We start from the raw sequence: 12,734 nt of genomic DNA, 5'->3' as shown, positions 1-12,734 counted from the left end.
ATCCCCAGTGTGCTTTTCAACTCACCTTGCACAGTGACCCTGGCTTTTGTTATGGAGTCCTCTGTCTCACAGGGGTACTCCCCACTGTCCTTGGCAGTAGAGTCATGGATGATCAGAATGGCCCCAGTTCCCTCCTGCTGCAAGTCGTACTTCTGGCTTTTTCTGATTGCTTTGCCATCCTTGTACCACCTGATGTTCAAATCCGGTTTTGACAGCTCACAGCTCAGGCTGATGTCCTGCCCTGCTGCTGCTGTCTTATCCTCCAGCTGTTTTGAAACCTCAGTAGGTTTTCCTGGAAGAAAACATTGCTTTTTGAGTAACATACTCTTAGGGTAGGATGCCTCTCTCAAAATACACGCATCTACATGCTGGAGATAAGTTAGAGAGGCACTTGCAACAGACGCCATCCTACAGCCAGCAGTAATCTGCAAAGTACAGACAATAGAATTCTAGGCAGCATTTATTCTCTCTTAAATCTACCCAATTGAGGATGATGAACCATGTCTGAAAACTGCCTCTTTCTTCTCTCCACTCATCACACTGGGAGCCTCGGAAGATGCTCTCAGATGCACATGTTCTAGATAGGAATTTGTTGTACAGCTAGATGATGTGAAGGCCATCCCTTCAGCTTATACTTAGAGGATATTTGCTCCCACAGTTCCCTCAACAGAGCATTCCTGATTTACTGTTAATGGAACAAGCTGTAGTGAGATGCCCATTTCCAACACTACCCCAGTGCTTTGGGTAGTTCTCACATTTGTGTAAAATGTTTCCTCCTTTTACTTATTTTTAAGAGAAATTCTCAGTGCTTTGAGGTTCAAGTAGAAGGTTGCTATTCACTTTAACCATATTATGAGTTAGCTCTCACAACAATCTTATCAGAAGACAGTTGAAGGAATCAGACCCCAGAATCTCTCCCATCTCATTACCTTTCACAGACAGAGAGGCTTTGGAGGTTAGACCACGGGCAGTAAAAACGACTTCCCCAGCGTCAGTAGGAGTCACACTTTTGATAATGAGAGTATATTTCGGACCCACGTTAGAAGCTTTAAATCGCCCACCACTTTCCACTCTGCTTCCATTCAGTGTCCACTTGAACTCATCAATGCTTTCATGCGACAGAATGCATTCAAAAGTACAATCTTCTCCCTCCTGGATTTCAGTGTTTTTCAGCCGTTTGGTAATGCCACTATTCAGCTCTGGAAGATAAGAGATAGGTTAGTATGAGGTTTATATGGAGAAAAGGCATTTGTGACATATGTGAGTAGCAGTACTGGTGTTTTAACTCAGGATTTGCAGTACATGGCTGTGTTCCTTATTGATGTATTCTCTAAGACATTCTCCACTCAGAATTACCAGAAAGCTATAAAAAAAAAGAGACGTGAATCTCTTGTCTTTGCTCTGGAAGAACTACAATTAGAGCAGCTCAGTCCATGGAGCAGAATGAAGATTCAATGAGCTACAGAGGGAACAACCTAACAGAGAGGACAACTCTAGGATGCTGCGTGAGAAAAAGGGTTTTGCCTATGACAAGAAATTAAATGTTTCTATTAGCTAATTTCTTACCATCCTACCCCTACTGGTGTACAAACCATTTCTCCATTTTAGGGATGTTTAGAAAGGAAATATTTCCAGGACATTCTTGATGTGTTTGGTGATTTTCATGGCAAAATGAGATACATTTACATCAAAAGCAATGGGAATTTTCCAGACATCACTGTGCTAAATTGCAGTAATACACTTCTATTGTAGAAACTATTAAGGCTCGTGGGGGAATAGGTGTAAGACATAGTGACCACACTGAATGTGCTTTCAGCACTCCTTTACTTTCCACAGTACTTACCCTGAAGGCTGACCTTTGATTTGGCAACATCACTGCCAATATCACAGGTATAGAAACCTGCATCTGACTTCTCGAGGTCATGGATAAGGAGACATAGGGTCTTCCCAGACTGTACCAGCTCATACTTGTTGCCAGAAGTGAGCACAACACCGTCTTTCTTCCACACTGGTTTGACCTTCTCTTTAGAGACTTCGCATTCCAATTTAATCACACCCTGCTCCTCACCAAAAACATCATCCAAGGACTTCATGAAGACAGCAGGCTTCTCTGCAATTAAAAAGGCAAAACAGAACAATGTGATACAGAAGTTGAGACATTTCCAGTTGCTTTCAGATTTTTAAAGAGGGATAAATAAATCTTTACCAGCACTGAAGACACCAATATAGAACCTAAAGCGGTTTCATGTGTGTTGACTGAATGCACTTTATGGAATTCTGAACTAATCAGTAGGAGAATACAGGGAACAGGAGGGACAGCCTGCATTGCCTTGGGTGGGACTGATATCATATGAAGTAATTGGGATGCAGCTCTTCTAAAGCTGGAGAGCTGGCATTGCCCTCACATGGAGCAGAGCTCATACAGCAGGCCACAGGATTAAGAGGATAAGCTGCTGAACACTTTTGATTTTCCTGTTTTATTGACTCCTTTTATCTATCTTCTATTTCACACATCAGATGTTTATACTGGGGAAAAAACTTCCACCAAATGCAAAAGAAAGGAGAAAGAGGAAATCCTTCAAACTCTGAGCGCATAGAGTAAAAGAGCTTAATTGCTGGGGAGAGCAGATTAGAATCACAGTACCCTTAGAATTGGAAGAGACCCTTCAAGGCCATCTAGCCCAGCTCCCCTGCAATAAAAAGGGACATTCACAGCTAGATCAGGTTGCTCACAGCCTGGTCATTAGTCATTCCAGAGGCAAAACACACACTGAATGATCTCTCCCTGCAGTCATAAATCCTTGGAGACAACAGCATTGACACTGCATGTTACTGAAGCAGTAAAAGAAACTGCTCTTGTAACTCTCCTTGTGCTAAATAAAATGATGATAAAAAGCAATGGAATGCTTTGGCAGGACACCAAAACCATCCTCCTTCGTTGATATCTGCTGCAATGGAACCTTCCACTGGAAGAAAGCCTCTGATGACTTGTCACCCCAGAGAGGTCAGCTTTAGAAGCAGGACTGATGCACAATAGAATGAACTGGAGCTCCTTAGCATCTCTTACATCCAGGAGGGGTGTGATCAGACCCACCTATCACCTTCAGGTGCGCTTTCTGACACCTTGTCTGACTTCACTGTCACTGTGCCAGCATCCTCAGGCTTAACCTGCTTTATTGTCAGTGTGCAGCAATTGCCAACGTTCTTGATGTCATTGTAATTGTTGTTGTAAAGGAGGTTGCCATTCAGGAACCATTCCACGTCCTCGTCATTATGGGACAGCTCGCAGGAGAAGACAGCAGAGCTCTCTTCTTCAATTTCCACATCCTGCAGGTGCTTCGTTACTTCTATATTGCGGGCTGTGGGGAAACAAGGTGAACTGTTACCACTGTTACTATAAATCATACTGGGATGTGGTAGAATGGTTGGACTAGATGATCTTTGTGTAATCTTCTCAGTGAAGATTATACATTTATAAAGTTAGCAGGAGAGAACGGCAGAAATCAACCCCAAGAAGAGAAATCTGAGGTGAAATAGGACATGGAAGAGGCCACCCTCCCTGCTCATACCTTCAGCTGTCAGCGTGGCCTCAGTCTCTGCAATTCCTGCCTTGCACTTGTACACACCAGCATCATCGGGCTTCAGCTTCAGAATCTTGAGCTCTGCTGAATGCTTATCCCTCTTGATCTTGTACTTCTCAGAGGGCTTGATGAGTGTGTGGCCTTTGAACCATTTCACAACCTTTGGAGAAGGCCTGAAGTCACAGGACAGGATGACAGAATGATGTTCCAAAGCTGTCTTGTCCTCCAACTTCCTGGTGATTTCTATATGGTAATCTGCAAAGCAGGGGTGGAAGAGAAGAAAGGATGAGGACAATTGGAAGAAGAGGAAAGTCTCTTGCGTGTATTCCATTCCAATTAATGTCATGTTCACAATGGTTCTTTGAACGACTCTAAAGATAAAACAAACGATTGTCTATAGGGAATGCCATTGACTACATTTCTATAAAGTAATACTGTATATTATCTACCAAATGCAAGGTCCAGCTCTTGTTCTGTGCTTATTAAATTGCTCCCAGTTGAGGCTTTTATTCAAATAAGAGTGAGTTGAAAATATAACAAGTACTTTAGGATGTGAATGGAGACTCTTATGCTGGGGACAACAGCAGATAAAAAGCCTGCAAGTTTCTTTCAGATGAAATCAATGACAAACTGCATAAAATTTAGGTGCTACCAAACTTAACCTTGTCTAGTTCAGAAATACAATTAATTTCACCTGATTTGACTTCTTTGGTATAGCCAAGGACAAAACCTCAGCTCTGTAGATCTGAATAGTAAGCACATCACAGCTATTCAAACAGATCTTTGCACAGTGCAGTGTTTTCAAAGCCTGGATATGTTACCTCTGACAAGCAGATTGGCTGTGGATTTGGATTTGCCAATTGAGAACTGAATGGTGCTTGTCATATCAGTGGTGGTTTTCGGTATGGTCAGCTGGTGGATGGTGCCTTCTTGCTGCATAATCAAGTTTCTGCCAGCCTGTTAGACTTCCCCACGTAGATACCACTTGGGAGGTTTCACAGAAGGAATGGATATCTCGCATTCAAATTTGGCTTCTTCAGGCTCAGTCACATCCTCATCACACAGCTCCTTTACTAGATTAATGGATTGCTCTTTAAGAAGGTTGGAACAAGAGAAAGCAGAGATTTAGAAGGAATGTAAAAAACCCTTACATTATCACCCCACTTACTCATGTCAGCATTACTGCACATGAACACTACACCTATCAGCTCAAAATGCCTTAAAACATCATTAAAAAATAATATAAAGAAAGGAATGTTGTTAAGAAGTCAGACAATAAGATTGACAATCGGAAGAGAGCCCAGATCTTCTGATTCCCAGTCCAACATCTAAATCAAACCATGACCTTCCCATCCCAATATCAAACTCCTCGCATTACGAAATGAAACACGGACATTGACAATTACTTTGGTTAAATACAGCAACATAGCTCTGAACAACAAGTTTTCACCTAGTAAAGGTCTCTGTAGCTCAAATGTAATGACTCTACTTAGGAGAAATTCATTTTCCAGGAAGTTCTTGCCCTTATAATTGTAACAGTGGCAAAGCTGGGGACTGAACTCTTGAGTAGTGTGCTAACTCAAATGTCTCCCTTTTCTTTATCACACTTAACATCATATATATACCCTAACATTGTATATATTAAAAAAAAAACAAAAAAACCCTGTGCTCTTTCAAACAGCAAGAGAAAATGAAGAAAAAGTCAAGCTATGTTTTTTATCCCTCAACGTTCAAACACAAATCTGAAGTCTAAACGTAGAAAATCAACCTCCTAAGAAAATAATCCGTCTTACTTTGCAAAAATAAATTCCAAAAGAGAAGCTGGATATTTTGTGGGCAGAAAGGTAGGTAGGTAGGAGTTTTTATTTCTGTGAAAGGTCCTGGTGGTGTTTAACTTCCTTGACATTAAATCAAAGGATGTTAGCTCGTTTATAACATAATTTAATCAAAATTGTCATCAGAAGCATAATTACCTTTAACTGTAAGATGGGCACAAGATTCACGAGATTCTGCCTTTTCTGCTACAGATTTTATTTCTGCTGCATCCTTGACTTGGACACGTGTGTAAGTCAGCGAGTAGCTCTTTCCTGAAGCAGAGAACCACAGAGTCACTAAGGCTGGAAAAGACCACTAAGGTCATCTAGTCCAACCGCCAGCTCATCCCTACCAAACTGGGCTCTTGAGAGCAACCCCACAACTACACTTGGCTTCCTTGAGCAAAGAGCTCTGAGGCACATGGCCAGGCTGAGCATCATCCATCTGGTTTCACAGCATCACTGCCTGTTCTCTCATGTCAATGAAACCACCCATTCCCCCACGTCCACATCCCCACCAAAGTGTAATCTAAACTATGGCTTCTACAAGGACTGACCAAATGTGGCTGTCGTCACCTTCAAAGTACCTGATACAGAAGGATCACACTCACTGTCAGACAAAACCTCTTTGGAGAGGTGAACTGACTGCCCTGTTCACCCCCACTTTGGAAATAACTGCACTCATTTCCTACCTGCTCCCAGCAGTGTGGGATGGTGGGATAGCATCACGCTGCCCACACTAAGCATCCCACCATGTCACTTGTTCCACCCTAACCTCAGTCCCAAAACAAAAGGGGAACTCCCTTCTGAACCCTCTTCACTTCATTTCAGATGTCTTATATGCTTGATCTCCAACCCACCCCCCACTCAGGAGAAAGATCCCCCTCTTACACCCTACCATCTTGCCGCATTCTGATGTTGTCATCAGCCTTCAGCTTGTTGTCATCTTTGTACCACTGGCTCTGAACCTCATCGTGTGAAATCTCACAGACAAAAGATGCACTCCCATATTCATTCACTTCCACATCTTCCAGTGCTTTAACAATCTTGATATCTCCAGCTGTGAAACAGTAGAGATATATTTGTCAGGATATTTCCAGAACTGAGTGCAGCATCTTTTCCTTACACATATTTGCATAGAAAATAAGTAGGATTATGTTTTATTCTAAACCATCATCCATTCCTGAGTCATTTCTCTCTTCAACACAGTCAATGCATTATTGCCCTTGAACTTAAAGATAGACTTACTAGCTACAATGGAGCTCCCTGCAAACAGTTTTCATGGAAACCAGAATCTCATTTATTCTAAAACCTTTCAAGCAAAATTAAGGGTAGAAAAACAATAGAACTGACTGAATCTTTAAGGTCATTTAGTTCTAATCCCTCTGCTATAGGCAGGGACACCTCCCTCCACACCAACTCTTCTCCTCAGGGTCAAGGCTTCTCTCAAATCATTCTCCTCTAAGCCTGTGCCTGTGCTTGGGATTGCCCTGACCCAGGTGCAGGGCCTTGTACTTGGCCACACTCAAGTTCATGAGGCTGCCAAGGGCCCACCTCTCCAGCCTGTCCAGGTCCCTCTGAGTAGCATCCCTTCCCTCTAGCACATCAACAGCACCGCTCAGCTTGGTGTCATCTGCAAACTTGCTGAGGGTTCATTTGATTCCACTGTCCATGTTGCCTACAAAAATGTTAAATAACACTGTTCCCAACACCACCCTCCACCTGGACACTGAGCTATTGACTGCAGCTCTCTGAGTGTGACCATCCAGACAGTTCCCTATCCTGCAACTGGTCCATCCATCAAAACCATTTTTCTCCAGTTTGGTGACCAGGATGTCATGCAGGACGGGATCAAATGCTCTGCACAAGTCCAAGTAGATGATGTCAGTTGCTCTCCCATTATCCACTGATGCTGTTACTCCATCATGAAAGGCCACCAAGTCTGTCAGGCATGGCTTGAATTTGAGGAAGCCATATTGGTTACCACCAATCACCTCATCTTTATTTTCCAAACTATGCCAAGGAGAACTAGACAGAACTCTACAATGTCGTGTCACTACAAACCTGTCTGAATGATTGGCTTCTCTGCATGCTCATCACTAGTCTCTCCTTAGCTTGTGTGCCCACAGTGTATGGGGAATGTCAGCCACAAATCTTACCTAGGGGACATCTTTGATTCAAAGTCCCTTGAACATCACACAATCCTTTTTAACTGTCCAGGTCTGCACTTCTTTATGTCAGAATCAGACCATATTTCTGTGCTGCTATTTCCCTTTCCTTCTGAAGGGCCTGGATACAACTTGGATTAACCTCAGGAGCAGAGTTCCTGCATAAAACAGCCTGTACTGAAACAGCAACCCAACCTGGTTGCAGACTGAGAGAGAAAATGAGAGTTCACCGCCTGTGAATAATGAGACTTCTCTTATTTCCCTGGGAAGTAATGCCCACTTTTTTACTTTGACTGAGCTCCTTCCCATCCTAGAAGGGAAAATATCAAGTCAAATCTACATTAGTCCTTCCATCTCTGCACTGAGCAAAGGGAGCCTTCAGATCTATGCTTAATTCACCCACTCCCCTAGAATTAATGGAACTGTACTTACTGGCACATATGCTGAAGCTTAAGCACAGTGCAGTGTTTTCAACATGTAGGAATGGCTATAGAACATGCATAAATTCTGGCTGACCTATGACAGCTTAAAGCACTGCAGAGGACTGTTAACAAGCCCGTTTGGACATCACCTTGAATAAATGACGTTATCCCCAAGTAAGGGAAGGAACAGCTGAGCACCGGGGAGGTACACAAAGGGCCAGAGCAAATTCTCACACTGTCAGGTGCAAAGAAAACTGAGATTTCACCCTAAAACCCAGTTCACAACAAGGCTACAAAATCCTGGCTGAGAATTTCTGAATGCTCACCAGTTGTTTCCAGCTCGAAGGTCATCTTCTGGCCAGCAGCCTCGCAGATGTATTCTCCAGCATCTTTCTTCTCCAGCTGCTCCACAACCAGACGCCGTGTTTTGCCCACAGATTCCATTCTGAACTTTCTGGAGGAGGCAAGCAGTCTTCCATCCTTGAACCATTTTACTCCAGTTGGATCCTGTGCTACTTCACAGCTGAGGGAGGCACTTGCTGCCAGGGCAGCACTCACCTCTTTCTGCACCTGCTCCTGGTTTATAAACACAGGTTTTGGCTCTGAGGGAAGAAAAGAAAAACAGAAGGACTGAAATGAGACCATCTTGCAGGTTTTTATGTACAGGTTGGAACAGGTTTAGGTTACCACTTGTGCCCAAACTAATAGCCTTCATAGAGAATATCAGCTCTTCTGTTGAAACAAAGTGTCAAATCTAGGCAAGAAAGAACCTAGGAACTGAAGGAACCAAGAGGGTCCTTGAACACCAGTCCCATGGTTGCAAGTCACTATGCAAACATATTGAACCCAAAAGAACATCTGTCCTGCAGGCAACCAAAACCTGAGTTCCTTTTACTTAAGACCCACTGTGAAACATCAAAACACATAAACATGCGATAGTCAAACCACTGGCTGCCTTTTCATGACCCAGAACAGTACTCCTGGCTTCCTGAACAGACTCCTCATGGCCTCTACCATTGCCACAACTGTGACTGTCAAAGGCACAAAGGAAATATGCTCACCAACGCAGTCCTTTGTTCTTTGTGTGTGATTTGCAGATATCTATCTTACTTTGAGCTCTGGGAATAGTCAGCTCTACCAGGTCTCTTACTGTGAGTAGCAGACTCACCTATCCAGATGCAGCCTCCAACATAAAGGCATAGTAAAAAGGCAGTGTACTACTAGGAGAAGTTCCTGCTTCTCCTGCCATGTCACTATTTCCCATCCCATCCTGAGAAAAGCCAAGCTTATCTCACATTCTTAGAATCATAGAATCATAGAATTACCCAGGTTGGAAAAGACCTTGAAGATCATCAAGTCCAACCGCAGCCTAACCATAGTACCCTAACACTAAAAACCCTCTATTGCATCCAAATGGTGGAATATCCTCATCCTACTGGAGGCACATTAGTCAGGTCACTTGGGAGGCAGAGTAGGTCAGAAAACAAAACTGTTTTTCCTACTCTCGAGCCACAACATGGCAATGAATCTTGGATGACTCGCCACACCACTTTCTTCCCCTTGCTGCCAACTACTTGATGCCCCAGAAACATTAATCTACATAAAACTTTTCAGTTATATCTTCCCCATAGCATGGGACAAGACCTTCCAAGATGAATAAAAAGTGATCAGACATTGGGCTTACACCCAAATGCTCACCGTGATGCCCCCCTTCTAAATCATTCCGAGAATCAGCTGACCTTCACAGTTCTCCAGTTGTACCAGTGTGTGGGGATAGACAGGCACAAGTACAACCTTCTTGTATATGGATCTGCTCCCACAGCAATGGATAAATCTGGACTTTTTAAAGTATGGAGCTGACTGTCCTAAGGACTTCCTAAAGCTTTATGGAGGAGATACAAAGCGAAATATATTCAGAACGCTTTTCTCCATTTTCCCAGCAGACCTGAACAATACCAGTCACGGTTTCCAAAAACATGACACCCAATAGGAAACATTCTTATAAAAGAATAATCATTTTTCTAAATATTCTAGAAATTATTCTAGAAATAGAAAGGTCAAAGAGTGCCCTTTCTCACCTGTTACATCGATCTTGAAGGTGAGTTTCTGGCCAGCAGCCTCGCAGCTGTACTCCCCTGCATCTTTCTTCTCCACCTGGCTCACCACCAGCCGACGCTGTTTGCCCTCTGACTCCACCCTGAACTTCTTGCACCAGGTGATCAGTTTCCCCTCCTTGTACCACTTCACCTCCATCTTCTCCTGGGCCACCTCGCAGCTCAGCGTGGCATTTTGAGTCAGTACAGCCTTCACCTCCTTCTGCACCTTCTGCTTGTTGATAAAGGCATCCTCTGCTTCTGGAACTGGAAAACACTGGGTAAAATATACATTACATATGAACAACTTGTGACTGGAAGACATTAAAAGTTGCTTCTATGTTGTATTGGACCATTTCCTGGAGCAACACTGCTTCACAGTGTTTATCACACATTATAATGCATCTCAGCACAGTCCCTATGGTCATCCCATCCCTCTGGGTAGTCTTTACTATCAGCTAGGACTCCTAATTTTCAGATTTCTTTTAATGAAGACAATGACAGATCTTCATCTGTGTGTCTTTTTGATATTGCTCCACTCTACGCTGGAGAGCAGCCAAATACAGCTCAATTATGAAGACCTCAAAATCAGGAAACCATAGAAATTTAAGAGCAGAAAACCATCTTTTGACTCTACCATATGGCAGTGATATAGCCCTTAATATTGTGAATACTTGGCCTACATTAGATTTTGTAGCTCGGTTTTATGCATAAAGCATGGTTTTCTACTCTCAGCAACCCCTGATTCTTCAGAGAACTGGCTGAGGTCATCTCCTCTTAATACCTAACACATATAGAATAAAGTGTTTAAAGCCCACCTTACCCTTTGTGTCAACAAATAGAGTTAGCATCAGAAAGATAGCAAGTATAATTAGTTAGGCATACACACTTCAGTTAAGGGGATTCAGTTAATCACTTTGCTAAGTGGGATCGATTGATACATTGAATCTTTTATTGATTACTTTAATGACTGTTTTATCTGATTCTCCTTTTACCAACAACTGGTCGCTGAGAGCGTTCATGCTAGCTCCTATTTGAGGCGTGGGAGAACAGATAAACCCTAAATAAATGGGCTTCCATTTCTATTCCATGGTTTGCCCTACAAAAGGCTGTAGAAGTGCAGAATATTTATGATGCACTTACATCATGGACTTCTCTAGTGCTAGCCAGCTTCTAACAGCAGAGCAATTTTGAATAAGCTTCCTATGCTTGTTTGGGTCCCAGGAAAGATCCCAGGGTCCTGATATTGATACCAAGACAGAGGCTCCAAGCATGAATGCAGGACTAGCAGGTGTGAGGGGGATTGACATTGCCTTTTATTTGCAGTGGAGACATGGAAGACCACTCATTCAGATCATTCATGCAAGCATATTCAGGCATACCCAGCTCAGGTGACCGGGAAGGCTCCTGCTCCCCAGCAGTCATGGCAAACCCTTCCATGACCTGTCCCCTATCTCCTTCCTCCCCGCTGTCACTCTGTGAAGCCTTCTGCTGCCATCCCTTTCCCTTCCTTCATGACTTTCTCCTCTGCATGCTGTCTGAATTCTGAGTGGCAGCAGCTGCCCAGGAGGGTAAGTTCAGCTCAAGTTCCTGTGCTGCTGACCGTTGCAGTACGTGCAATCCCAGGATTCACACCACAGCTCTACCACCAGCACTGCAGTCCACTGAAGGCGAGGGAGCAGGGCAGCAAGCCAATGCAAGAATGCAGTTGATACACTCTACATTTGACCTCCCTGCTTGTATTGACTGCAGAAGCATCATTCTCTCCGCCCATCTTCAACAGCCCCTGTTCTGACTGATGATTTTCAGGGAAGGTTCAAGTTGGATGTTAAGAAAAACTTCTTCTGAAGAGGAATGGTGATGTGGTGGCACAGCTTTGCAGGGAGGTGGTGGGGTCACCATCCCTGGGAGTGTTCAATAACCATGGAGATGTGGCACTGAGGGACGTGGGCAGTGTGCATGGTGGGATGGGTTGAGGCTGGATGTGGGGATCTTTGTGGTCTTTTCCAACCACAATGATTTGATGAAGATCAGAAGGCTTGCTTATTAGCAAGACAACAAACATGGCCTGGACCAACCAGGTGATGCAAAACTTCTCACAAATGCAATGGAGCTTTGGCCCACTTCAAATAAGGATTTCAGCGTGCACCACAAATACTGAGATAATGAGATGGCAGAATCAGCCCTTTTTACTCTAGTTTTCTATAGGTTTCCAAGGTGTGCAGCACTTGTTTCTTTTAAGCAAGAAGGTCTAATCTGCATCCCATAACGCTCAACACTGAGCACCTAACATTCAACATGTACTTAAAATGGGATTGTTCTGTGCTTCCAGTGGAACCCTGGGGTAGAGGAACCCTGAAAAGCTTTCTGAGTGCAATGGTAAGAGGACAAATTAAGACTCAGAAAGCCATTGCACTTTGGGAGAAGCTAGTAAGATGAGGATTTCTGTAGTGAAAGAGCCAACCACTTCAAGAGTACTCATAATCCCTCCTGACTTTCACACCACATCATTTTGCAGTGAGGGCTGGACTTGCACGTCATGTTACAGTGGTAAATATGAGAAATACAGCAACGGTAGCTAGGCAAGCACTCTCCACATATGGCAGAGGAGGAGGTATTACATTACCCTGTGCAGCCATGAGCTCATCCGGTCTGA

At 43.5% G+C, this 12,734-nt stretch overlaps 1 protein-coding gene across 1 annotated transcript; it reads right to left on the bottom strand.

Annotated features, from left to right (window-relative positions):
• Positions 1–8,264: 8,264 nt before the first annotated feature.
• LOC146755633 (obscurin-like protein 1) lies at positions 8,265–10,888 on the bottom strand. Its single transcript, XM_085525344.1, has 2 exons — positions 10,064–10,888; positions 8,265–8,587 (listed from the first exon to the last, which is right to left on the bottom strand). The coding sequence occupies exons 1-2, from the start codon at positions 10,401–10,403 to the stop codon at positions 8,265–8,267; spliced, it is 663 nt and encodes a 220-aa protein (XP_085381470.1). The 5' UTR covers positions 10,404–10,888.
• Between the last annotated feature and the right edge of the window lie 1,846 nt (positions 10,889–12,734).

Source organism: Coturnix japonica, chromosome 31 (assembly GCF_054131305.1).
Source record: "Coturnix japonica strain WE chromosome 31, WE-NBRP24, whole genome shotgun sequence".
Taxonomy (NCBI): domain Eukaryota; kingdom Metazoa; phylum Chordata; class Aves; order Galliformes; family Phasianidae; genus Coturnix; species Coturnix japonica.
This window is presented reverse-complemented; position numbering and strand designations above follow the sequence as displayed.

What these genes read in the sequence shown, in the direction of transcription:
- LOC146755633 (XM_085525344.1), bottom strand. Translation starts at nt 10,403, where the DNA reads ATGTCTTCCAGTCACAAGTTGTTCATATGTAATGTATATTTTACCCAG. An exon ending in CTTCAAGATCGATGTAACAG is followed by an intron (nt 8,588 to 10,063) that starts GTGAGAAAGGGC and finishes TTCTTCCCTCAG; the next exon opens with AGCCAAAACCTGTGTTTATA.